Source organism: Odocoileus virginianus, unplaced genomic scaffold (genome assembly GCF_023699985.2).
Source record: "Odocoileus virginianus isolate 20LAN1187 ecotype Illinois unplaced genomic scaffold, Ovbor_1.2 Unplaced_Contig_8, whole genome shotgun sequence".
In the NCBI taxonomy this organism is placed as follows: Eukaryota; Metazoa; Chordata; class Mammalia; order Artiodactyla; family Cervidae; genus Odocoileus; species Odocoileus virginianus.
Genome location: NW_027224325.1, coordinates 453,376 through 467,015, shown reverse-complemented (window position 1 = coordinate 467,015; position 13,640 = coordinate 453,376). Strand labels below are relative to the sequence as shown.

Genomic DNA, 13,640 nt, shown 5'->3' with positions numbered 1-13,640 from the left:
TTTACTCTCTTCATTTTCTCTTTTACCTGGTCCTGTCTTTTATGAGTGAGAGAGATCATTTCCCTGATCAACAAAATTTGGGGTTAGGTCCTTCTCTGTGTTACTAACTATATTCTGTGTTAATCTCTATCATTCTCAAATGGAGTATAAACACTTGGGAGGGCATGGACTGTTTTTTATCTTGTTCATGAAAGTATCTCCAGTGCCTCACACAGAGTATAAATTTTTTAAATCTAAGTGATTAAGTCTCAAAGAGGAAGAGAAAAAAAAGAAATTCATTTGAAAACTTTTTCAATTTTCTAATTTAATAGAAATAACCAAAACAATGTGGCTTTCAAACAAGGTTTTAAACTGATCTAATACAACTTCTACAACACATTCCAGAGCATTATAACAAGAAATATTTACAGGCAGCTAATGTATTAAATAACCATGAAAAGAAAATCTTGCTTTTATTACACACCAGCAAAAAACACAGGAACAGAACAATTAGAAACTGCAACCTTGTTTCAAAAAAATTAAATATGATTATTTAGAGAATACAATACCACAGAAACAGCACTTTTTCTTTCAGAATCATATTGAAGGGTAGTTAACTATGTGCAAAAAAAAGTAACTGCAGTATTAGTAATAATAATGAGGGGAGAGAAGAGGTGAATAATAATGAGGGGAAACAAGGAACTAGTAAGGCTGTGAATTTAACCCTTTCGTGTGTAGGTATGTCTACATAGAAAATCAAAAGGCTTTCAAATTGCACAAATCTTCTTGTTATAGGCTTATATACATGTTTCACTGTGATTTAAAATATAGTTAATGCCTACATTTTTCAGACCAGGAGCAGACATGCATTTCGTTCTTAAGACTGAAATTTAGGCCACACTTGAAAGGGAATATTGCAGTGGCACTTGCAAGATCATTTCAGTGCCTTCCCACATACAAATCTGGAGAATTTAAAAGAACAGCATTTTTAACTTTAAAGATCACTTGCTAGAAAAGGGCTAAACTTAATTTTGTACATTTTGTAGTTTGATTATAATAAATATTTCCAAATTGACTTATTTTTGAAGAGAATTTTGTTTCTCAGATACAATAAAAATATATAAAAGACCACAAAGGCAAACACAAGGAACTAAGATGGAAGAAATACTATACGTGCATTTTGACCAAGTAAAAGAAACCATTATATCAAGAGTATTTGTTGAAATCTGAAATGTCTATGTAAACTGTGGCATATAAATTTTCTTAAAAAAGTACCTTCGATTTTTTTACTCAAATGCCTACTTTTAAAAAAATATGCAACTTTCCCCAATTTTTAAAATAAAATGCCACAATATATTGTCATTAGGTTCAGCATACATTTAAATTCCTTAATTTTTAAAAGATAGACTGGGTGATATGCATACAAACTTTCCTATAAAATCACCATCCACGAGAGGATTATGACATGCTATTATTAGGCAACAGACTTAAAGCAGTGTTATTGCTTTATCAAGAAGATAACTGTGAGAAATAAAACATCCAGGTCTGGTATATGATGATCAAGTCACCTTACACCTTGGATCACCCTCCAGCAGATTATTAATATAGACAGTATGAGTTAAGAATTCATGGCATGACTTAAGAACTTGACTGTTTGAATTAGGGAAGTTGGGGAGGGTAGACTACTATAAAACTACTCACTGATCCAATGTTAAGTATGCAAATAAGCAGTGCTGACCTCAAGAAATGACATTTTTTAATACTTCATATGTTGTGTATTAGTGGGCATGGGTAAGGGACATTAAAAGGCCAAGGGAGAAGGGGCCACAGCATTTACTCCATTTAAATACTAAGAGAATAATGGATGATAGGCCACAACCCAAGAGCATAGTCCAAAAACCTAAGTCTCCTGGCTTATTAAAACTAATCACTCATAGTTACATGGCAGGATACCTGCTGAGGTAATTGATAAATCTACAATTTGCACACTATAAACCTTTTGCTTCTATTTAAAAGTGTTATTTCTTTGGAGTAACTGAAAATCTCAATGTTGTAACAAAAAAATTAGAATTAACTAACTTTAAAATTTATTTAAAATTTCCTTATATAAGAATAGAAGTCACAAAGTACCTTGTTGATTCCAAAAAGAATAATTTTGACAGTGGATTCAATGCCTTAGCCTCTCTCTGGTAATGATCTGATGTTTCGGCAGAGCCTGACCTACAACTGAACCACACTCGGGAACACACACGCTTTCCCCTTGCAAAGCAGTTCTCGCTCAGTGATCAGCTGAGCCAGGTGCTAAAAAATGCAAATTCAGGCCAGAGGAACAGACCCAGGAACACTCTGTTCTTAGTGGAAATGAAAAATGAACTGTGGTGAAAGTTTGCAAGCTTTTAAGGAAACATTTAACATCTTCAAATCAAAAATACTACCTTTTAACAAAGAATACAATTTTAAGGGAGTATTAAAACAAAACTGACTTCAGGGATTGATATTCACTGTTTGTCTTTTTAAAACATAAATGAAAAGGAAAATGTAAGATATCTGAATATAATTTTTTTTATACTTTAACAGGCATTTAGTGAACAAATCAGCTTAGAAACACAATGAATGATAAAATGTGAAAGAAAAAAAGGTTTCATGAAATCTACAGTGAATACCTTCACATAATGGTGGTTTGTTGATAAGTTACATAACTGAACAGTAATTCCTCATCAGTATGAACCTACCTTCTGTTAACAGAAATGGAACCTATTAAATGCTGGCAATAAGTGGCTTTTGAAGAACCAATATTAAAAGAAAATAAAAACCAAAATCTCCATCTAACATGTAACTGTCTTTAAGGGAACACATTAGCTTTTAAGGCCCCAAATATCAAATACTTTACTTACAATCTGTTTCTGGTAGAATGTGTTATCTAAGACCATGAAAAGGATTCACATGAAGAGCAAGCACAAACTATCAGAACTCAATGGCTTGGCAAAATGAAGTTACATTGCTACTCATCACTTCCCAAAATGTGCCCTTAGTTAAGTCTCCTGATAAACGGAAATCATTAATGTTGTAGGGAAGAGGAAAATGCACATAGATAAAAGTATTTTAAAATAATTTTTCCTTTTTATAAGAAATCTGTTCTAAAGAATCTGAAATTTGAGTAAATTGGTAAGTTTGGTATATGTTTTAAAGTTTAACTTATAACAACTGAAAAAGCTAAAAGAAAGCCACAGAATGAAGTCAACAGCAATAATAAAACTAATACACCGTTAGAAGGCTTGAATCATATTCATGTTTACCCCCACCACATGATAAAGAAAAACAACCCAAAGAAATTTGTGTAATAACTTCTTTAGAGCACTTTATTTGATTCAATACGCACTAAAAAATATTTACCTCTTAGACAATTATGTCAAATACGTTTTTCTGAGTAGTCTACTGTCTGAACTGTTTAAGCTGAATTTTTAAAAAGGCAAATGATTTGCCACAAATCTGCTGACATCTGAAAAATATCTAATGGCAAGTCTTCTATTTTGGTCACTTTACATTCTAATATGTCCATACAAAAGTAGGACTAAAATTTTTAACTCAACAAAAAAGAAGCCTGTACACAGTCTAGAACATACATCTTGGATCTGAGCATCACAAATGAAGAGAAGAAAAATGAACAGAGCCAAGGTGATTTTATCTGCCTCGGGTGCTAAAATCAGGGTAGTGAAGGTGGGTCTACTCCAGTAACCATTCAAGTGGGGATTGATCGGCTCATCTTCAGGATATACTTACAGGTCTGTTCTAAGTCCTTAAAGCCCCTAGTCCATGCAAATGTCCCACTTGGTGGACGGATGAGTAATCTAACCCCACCGGGTTTATTTCAATATTTCAATATTTTAATAATAAGCTGCTTCTGAAGATTTTCTGAGAAGTCTGTTCTCTATTAAAATAAGATAGAACTTCAAAATATGAATGTGAACATTAGAAATAGACAGCATATATTACAAACCCATTCTTGATAGGAACATTAGTAAGAATACATATTAGCTTAAAAAACAGGCTCAGCAAATGTTGCTGATCTGCCAGAAGTTTTAGTTCACTATTTACAAATAAGACAAAGTGAAATACAGAAATTTTACACATTTGGTAGTTGACAGATAACTGTTTGCCAATAGTGGTCTATCAGAAAACCGATATGAAGGAAGACGGGGTAAGAGCCAGCTGTCACCTCAATCAAATTTTAAATGTACAGAAAACTAGATTAATTTTCAAACAACCATTCTACCTTTCATGGGAATAAATGTGTGATCAGATGATTTGATTGGGAAGTGCAATTCTGTGGAAGTGTTTTCTGTAAATGACTATTATAAATGATCTGCTACTGAAAAGTTACCATATTTATTTCAGTAGAACACTAGAACTGATTAAATGATGATCAATGGGCATGTTTCCCAAATAAGTGTGAACAGAAAATAAAACTACTGTTGAATTCTTTAAACCAATATACAAACTAAGGCCCAACAGCATCAAAAGAAGAGAAAATATAATGGCATGATCCAATATGCACATCTGCACTAATATCAAAGTGGAATCTGAGAACTTTGATTTTTGACTAGAAAATAACCCAGTATTGTATGTGTGAACGGAGAGACATGAAAGTTGTTTTAGTAAATGTGCACTCCAGTCCAAAGAGATAATTTAACCAGTGACATGACCCTTAAATACTTAACACTCAGTATTTGCACCAATCAATACCAAATGATCAACATCAGCCCATTCTAGCAATCAGAACCATTCTCTGAGTAACAGAAATCTTCCAATCATTTCACTTTCACTTTTGTTTTTACTTTTAAAGTTGCAGATAGAGTCCTTTCCCCCTTTCTTGACCAGAATGTGTTTTCTGTCCATTATTTCAATCTAATACTGTGTAAAAGCTATTAGCTTCTTCAAGAAGGAGCCCACTGTAGGCAGGATATTCCAGCAACACTTAAATAGAAGTTTTTCTTTCTTTTTTGAACAACTGGTTTATGTTCATGTCATTTTACTTTATATGTACTGGTCTCTCATCTGACTTTAGGCGTTTTCTGCGGGGCTGAATAAAGTCTTCATCAGAGTCCTCAGTTACCTCACCATCATCCTCTTCCTGCTCAAACTCTGGCAAAGGTGCGAAGGTCCTGTCTGAGTAGATCTCTGTGAGTTTATCTTCAAAGTACAATGCAACTGCTTTCCCTGCCTGAGCTACTTCTGAATCAGCCTGCAAGCAAAAGATAGGAATATTCACCTATTGGTAATGCATATTCCTTCACCAAGTTTGCATGGTCTGAAAAGCTTACCTTCAAATTAATCTCTTGTGTTTCTGCATAAACTTGAACAACTTTCATCATCTAAAAAGGATACCAGAGTCAAAAAAAAAAAGGGAAATTATAATCCTTTCTAAAGTTATAAGACTGCATAGGATTGGCGACGAAAGTCAGCCATATTAGGGGGAACAAACTGCTATGACCAGATCAAGTGCTTCCTAAAATTATACAGAACATGGACCCACTTTCTTTACAAAGCTATTACTAAAGCTACTGTGAAATTTTCTCAAAATTCTCAATTAGTGAGGTCAACCTGAATAGGAGTTGCAAAAAATTATTTGAAACAAATAATGTAAGAAATGTTTTGCTTTGTTTTTTAAACCGACAAGCTTTCAACAATCAATCAGAATTCCATCTGTGTGGTAAATTGTTAATCATAAATTGTTAAACAATCATTAAAATAGGTCTTCTCCCTGGCAAACGTTATTAGCTATGGTTCATGAAAGCATACTTATTTGAAAATAACTGAATTAGAAAATAAGACAAGAAATTTGGGACTGTATTAATTTAACTTCAGGAGAATGAGGTTTTACTACATTCTCTGTGACACAGTGCTATAAAGACAACAAGACTTATCACTAATATTTTTAATATGAAATTAAAAAGCCACCTAGATGCTCCCAGAGGCAACTCTGAGTACATTTCACATGATTCAATGTGAATTTTTTAGTAATATTCATATGGCACTCGAATTTTATCAGCAATAAGGAAACTTTAAGTAATCTGAAGATTTTGTGGATTCTCATCCATTTTCTTCTCTTATAATAATTAAAATATTCCTTAACAAAAAGAAATTTGACCTTCTCAAAGATAACAAAAACACCCTTGAAGGTGATATACATCACATTTCTACCAAAGGTATGGATAGCTCATCTTTATACTCAAAAAAAAAACATAACCAAAGTTAATGAAAGTCATAGCTGAGATGCTGAAAAAACTCAACATTATATACTCTGGATTACTAGTCAAGATGAGCCACTTGAGTTTATAATTTTAAGGTTCTATATTTACATGGTCAAGAATGAAATCAAAGACACTGGTACAAATCCCTTTCCTAAATGTATCCAAAATGTAGGCTTGGATGTAATCATTTCCTACAAAATGTACTTAACTACAGACTATTTTCTATACTTATCTCAACCCTCAACATATTCAGGAAGGGATATCCACTAAATATCCAATAATATTCTTAATTTATTACATTATATTTAAGTATATATTTCAAATTATATACAGTAAACTTTATTCTTTGGAACTGTGGATGCAATCAAATTTTACTTTTGACAGACCTGGAGCAGAATAATTTGTTCAAATCAACTGAGAAAAAAATCTCTTGGCAGGGAAAACAAAATCCAGGAACAAAATAAGCAAACAAAACAAAAACTAATAATCCAAGACTCTATAGTTTGGAAGCTAACATACTTCATTAAACCTTTCACAGTTCTTGAAGATCAAACGAACATCAGCCACAAAATCATCTGGGATTTGGTAGTGCTGGGAATGTTTTTTCTGAAGCTTCTTTTTCACGGTGGATAAATCCATTGGTTTCTTTATAATTTTATAGTAGTTTGGTATCTAAAGAAACAAATAAGGATAGATAAGGATTCTCCAAAAATGCCAAAGTGTTTAATTTGAAAATGCAAAGTATATTAATTTTAGAGAAAAATGTTGATTAAGCCAGCTGCATGAAAATTTTGAGTATAGTGAATTGTACTTGAAATCTGCCACAATCACACAAAAATCAAATCACATTCAGAATATGTGGTAGTCTCCGTGGTCCTCTATGAAGGACCCAAAGTTCCATGTTTAATAAGGAAATTAAGGGGGAAAAAAATCAATCAGCAAGGCTACCCAACCACTAGTGTTAGGGACACACCTTGCCCATCAGAATTGTATGACTTTAAAAGGAAAGAAGATTACAAAATGTATTGCTATTAATAGAATATGGTATCCTTCATAAAAGATAAAACCTTATGTCACAGAACTCTGAACATAGCAATAGAGGTGAAAGAGACTGTAGTGACACAAGAAAAAAGTTTATTAACCATTTAGTTGTCATGTCTTTCTCTAGGGGATCTTCCCAACCCCAGAATTTAACCTGGGTCTCCTGAATTGCAGGCAGATTCTTTACCATCTTCAGCCACCAAGAAAGCCCCTATTATCCACTTAGTGGTCATGCTTGGGAGTTCTGGCCCCAACTCCTGGCCAGAAATTTGTATCTTGGCAAAAATAACTGAACACAGAGAAACAATTTTTAAAAGTTCATTAAAAGAAAATCTTAGAAAATTTCTACCATAAAGTCCCTAAACTTGAAGACCAGACAGACTTCCTGGTGTCAGATGATTACTATCTGAACAAAATGTCTTCCTTGTATCTAGAACCTTTTATACTTTCCATTTCTAAGCCTCCCTAAGTAAATAAATTACTATTCAATACCTTATATAACAGGTCTGATATTCAATAATATCTTAATTCAACAATCAACAGCAAGCAAATACAATATGTGAAGCATATTCTTATCACATTTTTAAGGTATCCCTGGTATTCCTTTTGCTATAGGATTTTAGAGCCTAAATTTATTCCTTACAAAAACCTGCTTTAAGAAAAACAAAGCCCAACAGCTTACAAATTCTCCCCACATTCTTGCCACAGTCTTCTCTTAATCTTGACTGTTCATAAAAGAGGGCTTATGAAGGCAACACCAGTGTAAACGGTTCAACTTTACACTTTTATTCAAATTAATACTTGCATAGAGATTTTTCTCCCCAAGGTACAAATCCTAGAATCAATCGTACAACTAGAATTTTAGAAATAATTTCGTTCAAATTCCCCCTCTACAGTTAAAACTAGAGGCAGAAAATTATGTAAATCTCCCCAGTTATAAGGCTGGTTAATGGCAGAACTAGAAGTCAAGTGTTCTGATTCTGAGTTCAAGACTCTTTTAATTATGCATGCAGCTGTAATCCTCATGTCCATTTTAAAAGTAAAAGAGGATGTGGAAATTAAGTTTTGATCAGAGCCAGTCTTTAAAAACAAACTGCAATTTTAACAGTGAAACTCATATCCATTTAGCCCTAATAACATCATAAGTACTTATTACTTAGAAATTTTATCAAATACTATACTAAAATTATTTTACACAGGTTATTGTATAGAATCCTGAAAATAACCCAATGAGGGAAGAAACCATTTTAGAAAAGAAACTGGATGAAGAGATTATTCAAGCCTGAGTTTTAACATTAGCAGACTAAAGCCAGAGCCCATAGTCTTAAATATTATACTAAACTTATTCACCAGGAAAGTACTAAGGTAAACAACTCACCGAAGCAGGAACTGGCTCCTGGAATTCAATACTTAATTCATGGCAATAGAGGTAAAGCAGAAGACGTTCACATTTCTGGCCCAATAAAAGAAAAGAAAACTCATGAACTGTTTTCCTCCCTTAAAAGATATTCTTGAAAATGAGGACTTTATCAGTATAAAGTATTACTACAATAAACTGAAGATAAGCTATTCTCCTACATATAGCTATACTAGCTGTAAATACAAAACTACTTGTTTCCCACTTAGTTTTGAGACTGTGACTACCTTCTGTCCTACTGTATATAACTTATTTACCTACTATTACCTCTTAACCATTGCTACTCATTTTAATTTCCCAAGGCAGGCAAGACACATGCTATTCCCTTTCTTGAAAGGATTCCACTCAGGTTCAAAATGAAATAAAAACTGTCTTCTTAATCCAATTCAAGAATTTTGTTATACAATCAGAAATATTCTGTTAACATTCTAAACACATACTTTCTCCTCAAAGATAGTGGAAGATGGATTTATGCATTAGATCAAAGTCAAACATAACTGTAACAGAAGTCTGTGAAAGATATTCTGTCTTTGGAGATCAGAGTACAGAACAGATCAGCAGAAATCTGAGTGAAATAATGAGGATTTTGGATTTCATTCTTAATAGGATGGGTGCTTAGAGGATTTTAAGCATGGAAGCGACAGACCTGTTTACATATTTTAAAAAGAACACAATGTACTGCGTAGAAAATGGACTGTAAGGGGCAAGAGTAGAATCAGGAAGTTTGGTGAAGAGATCTTCTAATTTCTGGCTTGAGCAAGAGATGACTGGTGGTACTATTTGATGATGGAAATTACTGAGACAGGAAAGCAGTTTTTATGTCATTATTTTCTTGCCTTTGTTTTTTGAAGGACAGGATAAGAAATCAAGATTAGGCTGGGAAATGTTAAGTGTGAGAAAGCAAAATTCAAGAGCCTAGAGCTAAGGGCTCTAAAGTCTAGAGACAAAGATTTCAGAAGTCATGAACGTATATACCATCAGATAATGTGATTAAAATATGAAAATTTACCAGGTTATATGTATGTTACACTGAAGGAAAAAAAAATGTATAGACAGACAACTACAAAATACCTAATAACAAATCAACTTGACACTTACCCTTTGGTCCACGGGGCTTAAGCCCTGTGCAGTTTTCCCCTTCTTACTATGTTGCAAATTATCACAATCATATTCAACTTCTGGCTTTCCAATATCTCTGCAAAATGTGCATATCCAGTCCCCACTAAAGAAGGAAACAGGCAATCAGTCTTCGTAATTATAACAAAACTCACTCCAGGAAAGCTAGTTCTCTAGAGGTAAGTCTTCAGTTTCTTTGTTTTCTTTCCTTTTCCAGTTTTTGTGGAACTCAGGTACTATTTTTGCGAAATCTCATAAAATGAAGTTATGTGATTAAAAGCGTCCCAAAATGTCTTCATTCTTCAACTGAATGAAAAGCCTTCTGGAAAGCAATATAAAACCACTACCTCCATTAAAGATGGGTCTCATCATAGCACAAAGCTGATGATCAGCACTTGCAGCATAAGACCAATTTTTCAAGACTCCAGTATCACCACCACAGTGACTTCATACGCACGAAGAAGAAAGGAATACAGGATACACAGGTCCTCAGGTATCTTGTTTTGGCATGCAATGCCAAAAATAGAACAATTCTTTTTTCATAGCTAGTCTTTTAAATCTGCTCAGTTAATAGTTTTGTTAACATCAGGATTTCTATCAAGCTATAAACTCCAATTTGATTCCTTTGTATGCATTTTCTCCTTTCCCTCCCTCATTTACATATATATTCTAAGGATTATACTAACACTGTGTCACCTTTTCAGAGAGAAAGTTTTCATGGCAAAATTCTAACGTTCCAGCAGATGTTACTATCCAAAGGAAACAAAAATATGAAAAGCTTTAATTTCAAGACCAAAATGCCAACGCCTTTCTTTTTTAAAAGAGGAAACAAAAAGGCGGCTCTTAATACAGCTATGGTAAGTGACTTTACCTTCTAAAATTTAGGTAAAATTACAATTCCTCAGAAAAATATTCTGGCATTGTTCCTATATACCCAGTACTTTTTTAATCCTAAAGGTTGAATTTTTCAAAAAGGGTAGCACTGCTCAACAAAAATCATTGCTTCTTAGGAATCTGAGAGAAAATGTGAATCTTCATCTAGAGGCAAAAAGAAGCCGAGCTTTCCCAAGGACACTTAAAAAATTTTGAGGTTAGAGATGGAGAAGAAGGAAGGCTCAAAGAATTAAGTATGATTCTACTATTTTATGGTCTCTGAAATCAACTGGAGATGAAATAGCATAAACATAAATATGTTAAATGGAAGGGGAGAAAAACAGCTTTTCTAATCCAAATTCTACTACTTGTAGATAGATGAAGAAACTAATCCCTGAAAATCAGTGAAGTGTCCAAGTTAGTTAGTTCACTACAGAATTATGACGAGACTCCAGGCATCATAACCAAGCCCAGCATATTTGTTCTACTGTATTAGCTGGTATCATCAGCTTGTACTGAGTACTCATCAATTAATATTTTAATGCTTGAAACCAGATTTACCTGCCATGGGGTCATACAATCCGGGGACAGTGCTCATATGCTGCCCAAATCTTTATTTATCTTTACCCCATGTTATTCTCTTCTAAATAAGGAACTTGGTAACTTTCCACTCTATAATAACTAAAAGACATTCCAACTAGAGGATCAAGGAAAAAGTCTGAGAACTTTGCACATGGTGCCTCAGGCAGGCACTACTAATGAACTGCTTCTAATAGTGAAGATGAAGCTATTCTTAAAAAAACCTGACATTAAACGTGTTTTCACAAAGTATTTTTTTCTTTAAAACGCCTTCCAAGAGTTTTCAAACCTTAAAAAAGTAAGTTTTTGGTAAGAGCCAATAGAGTTGCCTAAAACTGAATACTATTCATAATTATTACAGGCCTTATCAAAATTGATGGCAACAGATTAAGAAATTATCTTCAAGAGGAAATCAACTGAGTTTCTCAATGCTCTAGTCCACTGCTCCTCATAATTTAGAGGTTCATCTAATTTGCTTATATGAAGTATAAACTGAAGGTGAGTAAATAGTCTATTTTTTATCACTAATGTACAACTTAGATCTTGGACATTTCTTCATTCAGCTGTTAATTTCTCTAGAATGTAATGGAGTAATGGGCTTCCCTGGTGGCTCAGGTGGTGAAGAATCCGCCTGCAATACAGGAGACCTGGGTTCAATCCCTGGGTCGGGAAGATCCCCTAGAGAAGGGAATTGCTACCCACTCCAGTATTCTTGCCTGGAGAATTCCACTGACAGAGGAGCCTGACAGGCTACAGCCCATGGGGTGGCAGAGTCGGACACAACTGAGCAACTTTCACTTCACTTCACACATTGGAGTAACAGGCTCTCTGTTTTATATAAATACTAGGCATTGGTTAAGGAGGCCATCTGTCCAGAATAACTTTATTTTTTTAGCTTATAAAAAACAACAACAAAAAAATCAGTTATTTCACTTGTACCTTGGAAAGCTAAGAAGTGTTGGAACATGACAAGTTAGATGAAAGACCTTTGGACATTTTTCACAGCACAAGAGATCCCCTCCATTTTGGCAGACAGCACACCAATCTTCATTTGGGTCATCATCTTTGCTGCTGCCATCTCCTCCAATCCGTGCTGACCTGTGCATGAGGCTTCGAACTGGGGACTTTCCATTAACAAGGCTGTTGAGCCCTGACTGTTTGCAGCTTTCATTCATATCTGCAGGTTCAGTTTTCACATGGTTTTCCAGGCTTGTTAATGCATCCAACTCACTCTCTAGATGCAGGTTGGTTGAAAGAGGTGGTGTCAAGCTACTCTCAGGACTGCTCAACTAAAACAAAGCAAGGACAAATTCTTGAAGAATCATTTAATCCTTATGGTATGCATTGTGTGTGCTACTGTGGGTGTGTTTACAACATGATATACTGACAGAACTTAAAATTATTTTGTAATTTATTGCAAAATTGCTTGAAATCATATTAGTAACATAAAAACTGAAAAAAACCCCAAATTATTTTGGCATGTTAATGAATTATTTTAGGGAGCAGTCACTATAGTATTGGTTCACTTGGTAATAAAGGAATTAAACTGTTAAGCATGTTGATTGGGAAGTAAGTATCAGGGTATTCTCCTATAGACAGCTGGCTATGATACACTAATTTTTCACTCAAGAATCTGTTGCGCAGATTTTTTCCCCCTTTCTATTGGCTTTATTTTCTTTAACCATTACTTTTAATTAAAGTATAGTTAATTTACAATGTTGTTGGTTTCAGGTATATAGCAAAGTGATTCAGTTATATATGTGCTTTTTTTCCAGTTTTTCTTCAATGGGTTATTACAAGATATTGAATACAGTTCACTGTGCTTCCTACATGATAGGTCCTTACTTGTCACATAGCTTTCAAAAAACATTTTGAAATATTCTTCTACCCACTTATCATCCTACTAATATAGAAAGACTGTGACAATGTAAAATCTTTCACCACCTTTTTGCACTGTTTTTCAGGGGAACTTTCCAAACCAAATTCTGAATGAATGAAGAGATAACAATACTCTCTAAATCTACAGAGCTGAAATTTCTATGTGCCAACCACATAGAAAATTAAGACATAAATTGTAGGTACAAAGAAAAGAACCAAGATCAAAATTTCTAAATGAAGAGAAACTTGGGCCTGCCTTCATTCTATATTATAAATTTTAGAAAATGTTCCATCTGAGGAATTGGTTAAAAATTGATTAAAAACTATTAATAATTCATAGGCCAAAGGCAATCTTCTCATTACAAAACTCTTTTGAGCATTAAACTTCATGTCAGCAGTCTTAATCCTGAACTCACTGGTGCAGGAAAATGGCCAACGATTTTTGTGGCTTGAGACTCAATGTGACTAATGAAATGATTAATAAATTTAGAAAAAGATAGAACCCA

At 34.0% G+C, this 13,640-nt stretch overlaps 1 protein-coding gene across 3 annotated transcripts in view; it reads right to left on the bottom strand.

Moving 5' to 3' along the window:
• Positions 1 to 284: 284 nt before the first annotated feature.
• TRIM33 (tripartite motif containing 33) overlaps positions 285 to 13,640 on the bottom strand; it is a 141,887-nt gene continuing 128,531 nt past the window's right edge. For 2 of the 3 annotated variants that reach the window (XM_020908277.2, XM_070463877.1), the window contains exons 15-20: positions 12,196 to 12,545; positions 9,787 to 9,910; positions 8,650 to 8,724; positions 6,750 to 6,902; positions 5,301 to 5,351; positions 285 to 5,221 (exon numbers count right to left, since the gene is read on the bottom strand). In XM_020908277.2, coding sequence (XP_020763936.1) covers positions 5,009 to 5,221; positions 5,301 to 5,351; positions 6,750 to 6,902; positions 8,650 to 8,724; positions 9,787 to 9,910; positions 12,196 to 12,545 — 966 coding nt within the window. In that variant the 3' untranslated portion in view covers positions 285 to 5,008. The remainder of the gene's footprint in view (positions 5,222 to 5,300; positions 5,352 to 6,749; positions 6,903 to 8,649; positions 8,725 to 9,786; positions 9,911 to 12,195; positions 12,546 to 13,640) is intronic. The other variant, XM_020908288.2, reaches the window with a different exon arrangement.